Raw genomic sequence first — 14,691 nt, 5'->3', positions numbered from 1 at the left:
AATGCCAATTATTAGTTGATTCCTAGTCAGCTTTCTGTGATAAATATAGAACCTAAAATTAACGAAAGCTGGACCAGGTCTTAATTACAGTAACGTCAGTCCAACTTTTCATAATGTGTAAGTGAATTTTAAGGCAAAAGTAGTTTGATAGTTGCCTAGTTATTGCAGTGGTTGAGAAGGAAACACAAAGAAGAAGAAAAACAGAAGAGATAGGGATCAACAAATGGACAAATGACCAAAGGAAAGAACTTTAATTCATGAGGTCAAAATTTGAAGAAAATATTCAGAAATAAAATGTGTCCAGGTACAATGAGAGAGATTTTTCTCTCTTGTACCTCACAAATACTAAGTTGGATGCTGATCTTGTGCTGGCTTCAGTTCAATCAAATGTTAAGCAAAAAATTGCAAAACCACAGAATAATTTGAAATGAGAAAAAGTTCATGTATAATGCATGAGAAGTTGTAGGCTTACTATCTACACAATTTAATCCCTCAGATTTTGCAAATTTTATAATTTTTTATTTTGAATGCAAAAATCGAAGCTATAAAGATGAAAAAAGTTAAGATTAATAATGCCCACCAATGGAAAATATATATCTGATCTGCTTCAGAGAAATTTGATTTCAGAGGAATCATTTGGTCACAGAGCCCAAACTTGCTCTTTCAAAAGTTGTTTACAATTGATTAATCTTTATTAGTCATTTGGGATAAAGGAAAGTTATGAATTTCAAGACCTTTTAGATTTAAGGGGAAGAATGTGAATGTGCTTTGTAATCTTGTTTAGCCAGAGGTAAAACATGTAGAAGAGAAAACTCAATAAATATCTAAGTTGTTTTTTTTAACATTAATCAAGTATAAATCCTTAAACTGATATTACATAGATTAGCAGAGTTTTGAATTTTTTTTTTTGGTAATACTTAAGGATTCTTGTCTATCATTATATCTACTTGTCCATTATTCTGGGCTGGTTTCCTTTTGCTACACAAATTTATCTCTCTACCTCCTATACTCTTATATCATTTGAAATAATGTCAGTAAATGCAAATTTATATTCATGTTTCCCCTGCAATAAATATGCTAGGACTTGGGCCTGGGATGGGAAGGAAGAAGTTATGTGCTGCATTACACATAGAGGAATATCACTTTACTGGAATTCGTGGGAGCTGTACTCATGTTATGGTTTTTTGAATTGCTGTTTAATTAAGGCTAATTCCAAATTCACTTTTGTTTCTCAACTCTTCTATTTTGTTGTTGTTGTTTTGAATCTTGCTCAGATTTCCTCCGAAATATTTCATCTTCAGTAAGGTAGCAGTGAATCTCTTTGGTAACCAACTAGGGATGATATAGGTCATCACACTTATTGTTAGGGAGATGTTTTGGGAGTTTTTATCTTTAAAGATCAACAGTAAAACTAAGTTGTACTCTTAAGCTTGTTTTCATATTAGACTGAGCTCCTTGAGAAAAGGGGCTATCTTTATCTGCCCAGTGCTTGTCTGAAAGTCTGGTCCTTAATAAGTACTTTTGACTTAATTTGTTCTTTTTTCTAAAATATGACGTTTCTCTCTTTTTCCTACTTACCCAACAACAAAATAATGTTTTAATTAGTAGATATCTTACTATATGATGTCTTTACTACTATGTAATATAATACCTAAAAGCTGATTTTTTATTTTAAAGTTCTTTTAATGACGTAGTGGCTTTTAGGAAACAGACAGCACTTAGTAATTGTTATTGAAGATGTGATTCATTAAACATATAACTCCTTTCACTTAAGTGTGCAAAAAATTCTGATGTGAATATAATGTCAGTGTCCTATTAAATGAAGTCTTGAAACAGTGGGCAATTAAAATATATGGGAGACAAATGGGTCATAGTAAAAATCATAATAAAGGCAATTTGGTTCATAGTTGGATCAAACTCTCCCTTTATACCACCTATTGGATTTCCACATCAAATATGTTTTTTAATTGGTTGGTAGGGTTTATGGGGGTAGCAGGCAGTGTCTGTTTTATTTTTTATTTTTATTTAAAGAAGACACAAATCTGGTTTGAAAAGAGATTTCCAATTCATTATTAAAGGTGCTAATAATAAAATATGGATGGAGAGGGTGAAGAAGAATCCCCGAAGCATTAGTAGGAAAACTTTTAAATTCTTAGAACTATCTTTTCTAGGTTCAAAATTGTTAAAGTACTTTATGGTATATAACTAGTGCAAGCTAATTTTTTTAAGCTCTTAAATGTCATCTTTCACTGAATGAGAGATGTTCCACAGTTATTACTTGAGGCAAGGATTTGTACAAGGTTGGAGTAGGCTGGAAGAAGTAAACTCTCTTCATCCTAATTACTATCTGCTATTCATTTGGCGATTTATATACATTTTCCTACATACTTTACACTTTCCAAGTTGGATCTGGCCATTGTTAACATAAAAATAATCTGTATTTCCTGTGCCCAATTACATGAACCTGAACAGCAGTAATAATAATATCTTGTGACTTAGGAATACATGAGATTTTTCTCTTTAAGAGGTCAAAACGCTTCCCAGCGCTTGTCTCATCTTCAAAACACCCTTTGGGATGGAAAAAGGAGATAATTACACTGCTTAAACAATAAGGAAGCTGAAAATTTGAAAGAGGTTGTACTTTTTGCCCAAGGTCACAGAATGTGTAAAATAGGGTAAGAATTCAAGAGTTTTATGCCTTTTTCCCCTAGCCTTCTTCCATTCTATTATTCTTGGATTACCTTTAATAAAATATGACATTTAAAAATTTATCATATTATAATGCAGAGCCTCTACTGAATTGGGATAAGTAATAGTTTTTTGGTGCGCCTTTTTTTTAATGGTGAAAAGTTTTAATACTGAAGATTCATTATTTTGTTGAATCAGTGATTCCATTAGCAAGAAATAAATTTGCACAATTAAGATAGTATTGTATAATCCTGGGCAACATTAGCCAGGAAAGACACATGAACAATGTATTTAAGACACATGGGGTCACATACAAGCATGTAACAGGTTGTCAATGAGCTATACCATGATTAAAAAAAAATCCATGTACCATATGATATATTGACATGTGATAAAAGAGAGAAAGTTGACAAGAGTTTTGTGATTTTTTTTTTTACTAATATGTATCTGAATTAAGACAGATATATAAAACAAAACAAGGAAGCATTGAGCACTGACTCTTTCCATTCTCAATGCCCAGAGTCAATTGGATAGTCAAGCTTCAGCTTTTCTTTCCTCCTGCTCTTGGCTTGGTTAAAATAGCACATCTGGGATGCTCAGACATTGCCGATCCTGTGATGAGGCACTTGCAGGGTCTGGAGGTTAGGACATGTGAAATATGGAGCTGGAAGGAAACATGCTGCTATTCCATTGGAAGCAAAAGGAAGTGTGGGTCCATAGAATACCTCTTCTTTGCCTTCTCTGCTGACATCCAAAACCTGCCAAGAAAAAAGCCCTTGAATACTCAGAGATCAAATCCTACTTGCCAAAGTTTACAGCTAGCAAGTGAATCTTGTTTAAACACAACAGGAACCCAATTCCTCTCTTGAGTATAAGAATATATGATTTCTGACTCTCCAAATTTTTGACCACCCAGTGCTTATGAACACCCTATTGTACCCCATATTTTCATGATAAAATACACAAACCCATATTGAGAGTCAGCATAGATTAGTGGAGAGAAAATTGGACAGATTCAAAAGTCTACCTGCGCCTTAATTCTACCCTTTCCTTATTAATGTATGAAATAGTCTTTGATGTCCCTGTGCTTTTCTTTCCATCATCATCATCTTCATCATAATGACGATGATGAGCTGATATTTATGAAGTGCTTCAATGTTTTAAGACACTCAATGAACTTTTCTTATTTGAATTTCACTACCAACCTTTATGGCAGGAGTGAAGAACTTCTACCAAAGATTGTTTGGATATTTATATTATTTACGGGCCACAGAAAATTATCACTTTATAGAACTCAAGTAATCCATAGCTTTTAGTTTATCATCATCTGCTACTGCCTTAGCAGTATTTATGCAAGTTAGACATTCTCTCTCCTTTATGGCAAGTGTATAGCTATTATACCCAGGTTAAGTGACTTACCTACAGTTACAAAGAAAGAATCAGATGTTGTATTTGAACCCAATTATTAATAATAATAATATTAAGTCCAGCAATTCAACCAATATAGATCAATTATGCCATGTCACTTGCCATGCTTAACTCATGGGGTGGGAGTGGGGGGATGGGAGGAAAGGGTGAAGATCAAATCAGATAGTATACTTCCCATTACTATAAATGGTGGTTCAGGTGTGAAAGAACAGGCTTGATAGATAATTTATCTTTTCAGATTAATGTGTCTTAAAGAATTGCCAGAAGCTCAGAGAGGTTAAATATTTTAACAATGAAGACAAAATTAGCATCAGAAAAAGTATCTGAATCTGTTTTCTAGACTTCAAATGTAGCATTCTATTGAATGTATGTGTTTATATATATATGTGTGTGTGTGTGTGTATATATATATATATACACACATATATATATGTGTGTGTGTGTATATATATACATATATATATATATATATAAATACATAGTGTGTGTACAAAGAAAAAAATATATTTATATATATTATAAAGTGGTAATATCACACATATGCATAAATACTAGTTATAGAAATAGTATATTTGTATCTGTGATAGCATTACAATAAATGATATTAGATAAGGCTCTGTTCTTTCTATCCTCTCACAAAAAAAGTAATTTGCAGTTTAATTCAGAAAACACAAAACAAAGCATATCTTTCCACTATTCCCTTAATTGTAGTCAATATGACATAAACTGCCTGTGAAAAATCCATAGGTAAATACAAATGAGACTTTTGGAGGGAGGGGAGACAAAAACAAACATGAAACTACAGATAAAATAGGAATGTACATTAATTGAAACCTACTATGATTGGGGTTGGAGCAGAGACATTTCAAGAACTCGTCTGACATAAACATGCATCAGAGAATCCCTCTGGAAGTCATGTAAATGTTTTAATTTCTGTTATTTTTTCTGTCAGCTGAAAAACCTAGTTATACATCAAAGAATGCAAGCACTTAACTCCTAAATGATTTGTCATGGCATCTTTAGGTTACATTGAGAGCAAAAGTTACTCAACAATAGTGAGGTTCTGCAGCCTAATCAAAAGTACAAGTCACAAAGTCACTCTATCTGGGCTTCCCTGTCTTAAAAAACTTCAAGAATACAGTAAACAAGGTGAAGAGAAGAAATGCTAAGAGGTCCTTCAGCATCATAACCTGAGCATCATAACCGGTGGACAGGTACAGTGGCAGACTACTGTTCTGATTTCATTTCAGGAAATTGTATCATCTCTGGGACCACATAACTCAAACTAATCTATATGGCTATTAACCAAATGACAAGTGTACACTATCTTTGCAGGGTCTACAAGCTAGGAATTTTCAGCCACACCCAAACAAGTACAATCCACATCAAGAGAATTATCTTTAAAATCTTATGGATTATATGTTTTGTCTATTGCTGAGCCTATCTTAGGACTGAATGAAGCATTTGGAAGTATTTGCACTGTGGAATAAACTACAGATAAACAACTGGCCAAAAAAAAAAAATTGCTCTGAAGCCAAAGAGTAGATATTAAATTGGAAGTGATTTAAGTACAGTTATTACTCAGTAAAGAAAAAAAAGAAGTAATTTTTGCCTAGCTAAGGTTTCATAAAATCAGATATAGAAATGTGTTCTTTTCATGCCAAGTAGACCTCGCTTACACATCAGGAGCAAAATGAGCTCCTGCAGATGTGGAAGCAATAGCAGGATTTGGCACACCTCGGATGGCATTGGTTTGTTTTGTTAATTTTTTTTTCTTTAGAGATGAAACTACCATTAATAAATACCTTGGCGCTAGGCTTTACAAATGGAGAGAGAACTCTCTTCAATTTATGTGCACAGTACCCTTGCTGGTGGTGTCATTTATCTCTCCAGAATGCATCTCTAAGGGAGAGGAAGGATTTAAGGCCATTCAGGCAAATATATGTCAGAATACACAGTTAAAAGAGAAGATACCAGTTGAATGAAAGTAATCAGCCAAAGACTCTTTGTTTGACTCTCTGGGCCAACAGAAACTGTGTATGTTAAGCAGATGTAATGCATTTAATGTGTGAGCATAAGAAAGGGAAAGTTAGCACCCCCCCAAAAAAAAAAAAACCTCCCTTATTAGCTGGCAAAAAAAGACATCTGTATGTAAGCACTGCCAATTTGGCAGAGTATCCCTTAGCCAAAAGGAAATAATACTGAATGAAGAATAGTAGAGGTAAGCTGGAAATGCAAACTAATCACATGCACACATAAGCAGCTGCTCCCCAGTACGTTATTCTTCATACATGGCAAAGTAGATTAGAATCAATGCTCCATGCCAAATATTTGCTCTGCCAACATAAAAATAAACAATAGTACTTCTACATCTACCAGAAACTTTTATTTCAAATATTTGTCCTGTGGTTTCATTAAAAACAGCCCATGTCACAATCTTAAGAGTTGACTTTGTCAGGTATATTTTCTTTCACACCTGCCCTTGAGACAAAGAACACTGAATGCAGCTTGTTGCAGGTCAAAGATTAATAGAGAAACCATATAGTTCAGACTAGTGTATGTGTGTGTGTGTGTATACATATATATATATATATGTATATACACATACATATACATATATGTATATATATTCTTTTCTTGTCGATGTTGAGATGTGGTTTTCTTGGACCAGATAATTTGCTTAGTATGTTGGAAAGTTTGGGAGTAACCTGGGAAGGAGAATCATAGGATTAAAAATTTAGGTTTGGAAGGTAGACTTAGTGGTTACTTAATCCAGCCTTCTCAATTTATAATTGAGCAAATGAACAACCAAGAGGCTAAAATACTGGCCCAAAGTCATAGAAATGACTTTCTGATGGTAAAAGGAGCACTTTCTGTTGCTTTCTGGACCTGACCAAACTCAGTACTGTTTACAGTTTGGCTATATCTTTAGAACCTCCAAATTTATACAGATAGGATAAATGAAAGTAATTTAATCAATCAATAAACATTTATTAACTGCATACTATGTGCCAGGAACCATGCTGAGCCCATAGACAGTCCTTGCCCTTGAGGAACTTACAAATCTAATGAAGAAGACCGTACATAAACAAACATTCAAAATGAAGTACTTAGAGAGCTAATAGGAAATTATTGAAAGAGAGAAGACAGTAGAATTAAAAGGGGTTAAGAAAGGTTTCATATAAAAGCTAGAATTTTAGTTAGGACTTAAGGGAAGCAAGGGAATTCAGCAGTTGGCACTTAGAAGGCAGAAAAATTTAGACATGAAGGATCAGCTGGAGAAAATGTCAGAAATGGGAGTGTGTTCACTGGACAACCAGGAGGTCAGTGTCACTGAATGAAAGAGTAGATTTGGGGGAGTAAGGTGTAAGAAGTCTCTGAAGGTAGGCGGTGTTTTAAATGCAAAAAAACCCAAAACATTTTTATCTGCTTCTGGAGCCAATAATAAGCCACTGGAGTTTAATAAGGATCAGAATTCCATTTTAGGAAAATCACTTTAATGGCTGTATGTAGGATAGAATAGAAGCAACTATTACAATAATCAAGAGGACATATTAAAAAGATGTTGTAAAGCTAAAACCAGCAAGGTCATGGTAACAGCTTGGATATGAAGGGTAAAGAATCATGGATGACTCAAAGGTTAAAAGCTTGAGTACTCCTCAGCAACATAAAATATGTGGGTTCTTCTGAACTGAGCTACAAAGAAGGACTGGGAGATATGAATAGCATGAACCTGAAAGGAAGAGAAGTTACTGAGTAATAGAGGAAAGGGGAGAACCTGTTAAGTGGCAATGGGGAGCAACAAATATTCTAATATCCCCACCCTCACCAGGAAGCCAAGGAGAATGAATAAGATGAATTAATTTAGAAAAATATCACAATCCCTTTGTAACTTAAACTCTGTGGTTTTCTTTTACGATTTTTATAAACAAGTTTTTTTTTTTTTATTTTTAAACTTTGTTCTTTTATAAAAGCAAAAAAAAAATTTCTTCACTAGTAGAGAGGCATCTTGTTGACATCTTAATTTCAAGGCCTCCCTGGCTACCCTTTCCAATGTTGGTAGCACCTTATTTATTCTCCTTGGGCATATCCAAAAACTAAACTAGATCACAATCATCATCATCATCATCATCATCATCATCTATATGTGTCAAATAATGTCAAGTTAGAGTAAAAGTATGATATCTTTTGCATTTAAACAGCTATAATCTGACCTATTTAAATAATCTATTGATAACAAATAAATGAAAATGGATAAAGGAATACATATTAACACTATGACTTCCTATAAAAGTTTAATCCATGTAAGGCAATCCTCACAGCCAAAAAAAAAAAAAAAAAAAAAGTGCGTACAAATTATCTTAACCAGCAAACACTTGACCTCATTGCCAAGCAAGGTCAGCCAAGGGAAAGACTTGTTTAGAATGTAAACCCATATGTAAAGTCTTATGGAAAAAGAGTATGAAAAAAAGATTATGGGATTATATCATTAAAGAGTGTACAGAATGAGATAATGCAAGTCAGATCATCCTCAGAGCACATAAGGATAAAAACTGAAGGACAACAAACAGCTAAAATAACAAATGATTTGGATGGAGGTCTGGAACAAATCATTTTCTTTATCACAGTGGAGCCACTATATTTAGTTTCTAATGTCCCCTGTGGGCTACATAAGGAAATGTAAGGGTGAATAAATCATTACTCTATCTCTTTTAAAGAAAGTGGGAGCTAGGATAGTCATTTCAGAGCATATGCTACAGAAGTTGGAACAGCACTAAAGAAAACAAAAATGGTAAGAACAGCTTGATCAGAGCAAGACTACATAAAGGTTATCTATGATGGAGAGAAATTTTTTTTATTTTGATTTTGAGGGCATTGATTAGTCAGTTTTCAAGATACCTGAAAAAAACAAACAAACAGGAAGATACTGAACAATTAGGAAAATATCATGAACATTTATTAGGGGAAAAAAAAACTTCTAACTCATATATCACTTTGGAGATATGACCAAAAAATGAAGAGAGCCAGTGACATCATGAATGAGAAGGCATTTATCAATCAATAGGAACTATTAAGTTTCAGACTCTATAATAGGCACTAGAGATACAAAGGCAAACATGAAGTCGTCTCTGCTGTCAAAGAACTTAACATAGTTTTGGGGAAGAAAACACTTACAGAGTGTCCCTCCAAAACACTTTAAACTGCCCTAAGATTCTGGGATACCCTGTGTCTATGTAAATGTGTGTACATTATATTCATTATGTATATTCCAAATGTAAACAAAACAAATGAAAGGTAATATTCAGGGAATCCTAGATGAAAACATGATATAGATAATACAATATCTTATAAAGCAAATATATTAACTATAAAAATGCATTTTAATCAGTACTTCTGACCTCTTTAACATAGCCTTAAAGACAAGGTATCATTTATATATGACAAAATAATACAAGATACCTTAAGATAGATAACAAAAGATAACCTTGTTCAGCAATTTTCAGGTTATTAAAATCAAGAGATGAATTAAACATAGGGCAGTGTGCTTGCTAAAGGTGTTTGCCAATCTCATAAAGGATACTGTGTACAGAGCTCAAAATGAAAAAGATATTCCTCACATACAGTATTTTTTTTATCTCCCTGATGTTCATGTTTTTAGATAACACTATGCTAACTATATCAAGACCTGAACATTGTAGAGCCTGCTAAATAAGATAATTACTCAAGAAAATTTGGCCTATTTATATACACAGCAAAATCCAAGTGAAAAATGACACTTTCCAGTCTTATACACAGTTGGATAAATAAATCTATGGAGTGGATTATGAATCCATGAATTCGTAAATGTTGGGACAGACATTGCAAGTGGACAATAAGTCAGACAATAATTAAAAAAAAGGAAAAAAGAAGTTGGCTGGAAAATATTTGGGAAATTGAGCAGCACTTTCAAAAATCTCAAATTTTTATTTAAAAAATGCCATCTCTTTAGCCCCAATATTCTTCTAGGAATGATATATGGCTAATATCATATTTTCCGTGGATTCAAACTTGTATGAAAACATCCAAAGGGTAATAGAGATTGGTGTAAATAGGTTTCAGTACATTACCAAAAAGTTACACACACAAGCATAAACTAGATTAAATTCTACTCAACTAGCATTTTAAGCACCTCCTATATTCCAAGTATTATATTAGATGTGCATCAAACCATCTGTGGTTTCAAGAAAATTACATTCTATTAGAGGAAATTATATGTATGTAGAAAATTAAATTCAAAATATATCCAAAGTAATTTTTAGGAGGAGGCCAAATTTCTGATATGAAGGGTAATTTATTAACAATAGGATGTAATTAAAGGGATAAAGTAGAGTGAAATAGGGAAAATAAAGGGAGGAGGGGGTTAAGTTAGATAGGTATGAGTGGTGGCTATGGGAGGAAGTATTTCCATCTGCAACCAATGATTCAGAATCACAAGTAGTCTAAGTGAAGCTATAGGATAATATGTTTTTGAGTATATGCATATATGTATATATACTACATGTGTATTTTCACATACACACACAATAACATTAATTCACAGAAGCTATGATTTGATCATTAATCTCTCGGCAAGAAGTAGAAAATAGGAAGTCAAGAGAAAGGTTGAACATGTATAGCAGCTGGACAAATTACTTGTTTTTGACAGGCTTACTGTCTAAGGCTAGAAATCTGGGCCCTGGCTGTTATGGGAGGATAAAGATGAAGGATGGGGGATGATATTACATCAGACCAATTACGTTAGGTCAGGAGAAAGTTGTCAAGTGACTTAAAAAATTACAGTTAGTTATAAAATGTCTACTCAGTTTAGACGTCTTGTTTCCTCCAACACTTCACCAATACTTATAAATTTGAAAGGCCACCCTTCTCTCCATTCCTCCCTTCCACCCTCAAGCAAAGGACATACAAGTAGTCTTAAAAGATTCTTCAATGTTCACCAAGGACACAATGGGATGAGAGCAGATTTACAACCTGCTTGGAAGGAAAAAAATGCTACAACTGTATTAAAAAACCACCTAAACATAACCAAGCACTTGTCTCCCATCAGCTGGATAAAAACTCCCAGGAAAGCTCATTTTGCAGCACCTCTAAGCTCACCAACCATGTCCAGATGGCAATTCCTCATAGACTTGGAAACCACAGACAGCTGACACAGATTGCTTGCACTTAACAGAACAGCTAATTTGTGCAGGAAAGAATATAAACGCTCCAATCAGAGAGCTTCCCATTGGGCTGATCTCTTGCACCATGGCAGAGAGCAGTTAACTCCAGCACAGCTTTTATGCCTGGGAGAGTTGAATCCCTTCCCTCATTCCCTGATGTCAAGTCAACAAGTGCTGGGCATCCCTGTCACCCTCACTCTGGCAAAATTCTCCTTTCAGCAAGGCGTTTGGATTTAAAGGGGGGAAAGTGCCATGGAGTCAGACAACATATAAACTAGAACTATAAAACTATAGCCAAAAACATTTAAAAAACAGGTCCTGTCTAAGGAAATCACTGGCATCTAGGACTATTTCCAAAGGCACACTGAGCCCCGTGCTGGGCCTGAGCTGTGAACGCTGTCCTGTGCCAACACTGCTTTGGGACTGGCAGGCCAATGACAAACCACTTGCTGCTCAGAACAGCTCTGGGAACTGTTGGCCAGCAAGTGAAACAGGCTTTGTAGCCAGCAATAATGGAAATGCACAAGCCTTAAAAAGAAGCATCCTATTATTTTCAGTTCTGACACTTAGAAAAATGACAAATTCAGAAAAGAAGAGGGAATATTTTTAAGCTATTATAAAAGTTTTCTTTTTTTCTTGTTTTAAAATTGGAGGAACTCCCTCTCATTCCCACACATACATGTGTCTGTGTTTTACATACACATATACATGTATGCACATGTGTACATATACACATACATCCCCAGACTCATTCCTTTTTTTTTCCCCCCAAGGGCACAATCTTTTAATAAATAAAATTATCAACATACACTCAGAGCTCAGTTTAGTGTCTGAATGAATGGAACACACACACACATACACACACACACACACACACACACACACACACACACTTTTATCCCCTCTCTTCACTTGAATGCTTTTCCTCAGTCAGTAACAGCACTGCAAAAAAGTAACCTTTCTGAACCATTTGAAGAGACTTCAAAAGGAACCTCAACTACCCACCTGAATACATGCCAGAGGCTCATTTGTCCAAATCGAATAGCCACCAACTAAATATATTCTTCCATTATGGACAGCAACTCCTGATTCATTTTGACCTAAAGCAAAAAGGAAGAAGGAGGGAGTGAAATACACCACCTGCATGTTTTAATTAACCCTTTTGGCACTGAGATATGCAATTTCTTTACACTGGTGGATTTAACAGAAACAGAGAGAAACAGGTAGCAACTGCTCAGTATTGCCCAGGATGTAGGGTGCAGAACCATTGTGGGTAAACTGTGTGATGATATGAGGGTCAAAATGGGGCAAATCATTATTCATGGTTAAGCAGGGACTTGTGTCTAAGGGTGCATATTGTATGGAACTAATCTAAATTGGTACCAATCAAAGTCATGAAGGAGAAAGAAGTAGGCTTGTTATTAGAGAATCTGAGCCCTGGCTCAGCCATTTATTAGCTCTGAGACCTTGGACAAGACAGAATCTTTCAGCTTCCTCATCTATAAAATAATGATAATAATAGTTTCACTGAGGAAAGCACCATGCAAATCATAAAGCACCTCAAAACTGTGAACAATTAATATTTCTATGGAATGTTTCCTGAATGTATGAATGGAAAAAATGGTTAAATTTATAGGGTATGCCTCTTAACCCCAAAGACAGAAGCTCCTTGAAGGAAGAGATTTCTTCCTTTGTTTGTTTGTTTTGATTTGTTTTTTGTGTCTTCAGCACCTAGTGTAGTGCCTAATATGTAGTAGATACTTAATTAAATACTTATTGATTGATTGAGGTCTTCCTGAAAAATTCATTCCTATGGATTGCCAAACATGTTTATATTGAATATTACATATTAAACAAAAATAAAAGGATTATACTACCATACATACATATATATTGTGGGATATATATATATATATATATATAATATATGTGTGTGTATACATATATATTCAGACAATAGTTATTAAACATTTTGAAAGTAGTTGATCTGAAAACAATTGGGGAAAACCCTAAATGCTGACACATCAAAATAATTTAAGTCTTAGTTTAGTGCTGGTATTGTTTTTTGTTTTGTTTTAAAAGACAGAATAACTCAAGAATACATATTCTTCCCTAGAGGACATTCGGAGAATGTGATAGTCTCATTTTATTGATGGGCTGACAAAGGATTGACTGAAGCAATAAATAAACTATATCCTAAGCCAGTCAGAATCATAGATCTCAAAAACTAGATAGTCTCAAGTCCTGTAGTGCTAACTTGGAAGAAGCTATATATGGGACTCGGAAATCATTTTTTATAAAATCCAAAAAGACAGATCAACTGAAACATCTAAACGCTACTTCCAACTAATAATGCTCTAAATGGAGAATACTAATATTGTCCCCCACCACCACTGTCAGCAATTGGGATTGTTTGCCCACTGGAGTACCTAGTTTTCAACTCACCATTTTAAAATGGCATCACAAGACAATGTAATTTGTCAAGTCTTAGAACGTGACTTATAATTTTGTAAATGAATCAAAGGAAATGGACTAATACGCTGAGTTCATGGAACATAACAAAGATGCAGAACCTTAGGGATCACTGAGTACAAAGACTTCATTCTGTAAATGAGGAAACAGAAATCCAAAGGAATGAAATTCAAGATCACACAGCTATGTGGCAGAAGAGAAAGGATCTGATTTTAGAAGTCTTCTGAATCCAAAATTCCAAAATCCAGTTATTTTTTCATTACAAAATGTTGACCAGCCACCTCTAAGTTTTCACATTGCAAACTCCATGAAGATGACACGCCTTAATAGAGGATATCTTTGAATGATTAGGACATTCTATATAGCTTCTCACTGTGCTGGTGGATTTAACAGAAACAGTGAGAGATCACTGCCTCCCAGGAGGTCAAAGTATAGAACTATTGTGGGTATACTCCATGATGATATAAGAAACATATTTTTTAGTATGCTTTTTTAGATAGTAGATTTATAGAACCCCTTAAAACCTTCTATCCAGGAGTGAAATATGTTTCTTAAGAGCAAATTTAGTATTGTCTATACATGTCACTAAACACAGAATTGCAAAAAACATAGACAGAAAACAAAAACAAAAACAACCTTTTTCCAGATCATTCTATTAAAGTTATTTGGAAGACGTGGAAAAAATAAATTTAGTGGAACTTAAATTGAGTCAGGAACATTAAGACTTACTTTGCAGGGAAGGGGGAAGTGTTCATTAACTCAGACCCACATTCCCATAGCTGCATCATTTGCAAAATTTAAAGTACATATTTGTTACAGCAAAGAAATGTATAAGTATCTCTTTTTTAAATAGTATATTATTTTTCCAAAGACATGCAAAGATAGTTTTCAACATTCACTTTTG

The 14,691-nt window shown here is 34.3% G+C and overlaps 1 protein-coding gene across 1 annotated transcript in view; it reads right to left on the bottom strand.

The window, feature by feature from the left end:
* Nucleotides 1-2,816: 2,816 nt before the first annotated feature.
* Nucleotides 2,817-14,691, bottom strand: part of KLHL32 (kelch like family member 32) — a 310,357-nt gene continuing 298,482 nt past the window's right edge. Inside the window, exons 10-11 of the mRNA XM_051996720.1 lie at nucleotides 12,321-12,415; nucleotides 2,817-3,446 (exon numbers count right to left, since the gene is read on the bottom strand). Coding sequence (XP_051852680.1) covers nucleotides 3,285-3,446; nucleotides 12,321-12,415 — 257 coding nt within the window. The 3' untranslated portion in view covers nucleotides 2,817-3,284. The remainder of the gene's footprint in view (nucleotides 3,447-12,320; nucleotides 12,416-14,691) is intronic.

The sequence above is a fragment of the Antechinus flavipes genome, chromosome 4 (genome assembly GCF_016432865.1).
Source record: "Antechinus flavipes isolate AdamAnt ecotype Samford, QLD, Australia chromosome 4, AdamAnt_v2, whole genome shotgun sequence".
NCBI classification, from domain to species: domain Eukaryota; kingdom Metazoa; phylum Chordata; class Mammalia; order Dasyuromorphia; family Dasyuridae; genus Antechinus; species Antechinus flavipes.
Note: the sequence above shows the minus strand (reverse complement) of the source record. Positions and strands in the feature narration are given on the sequence as shown.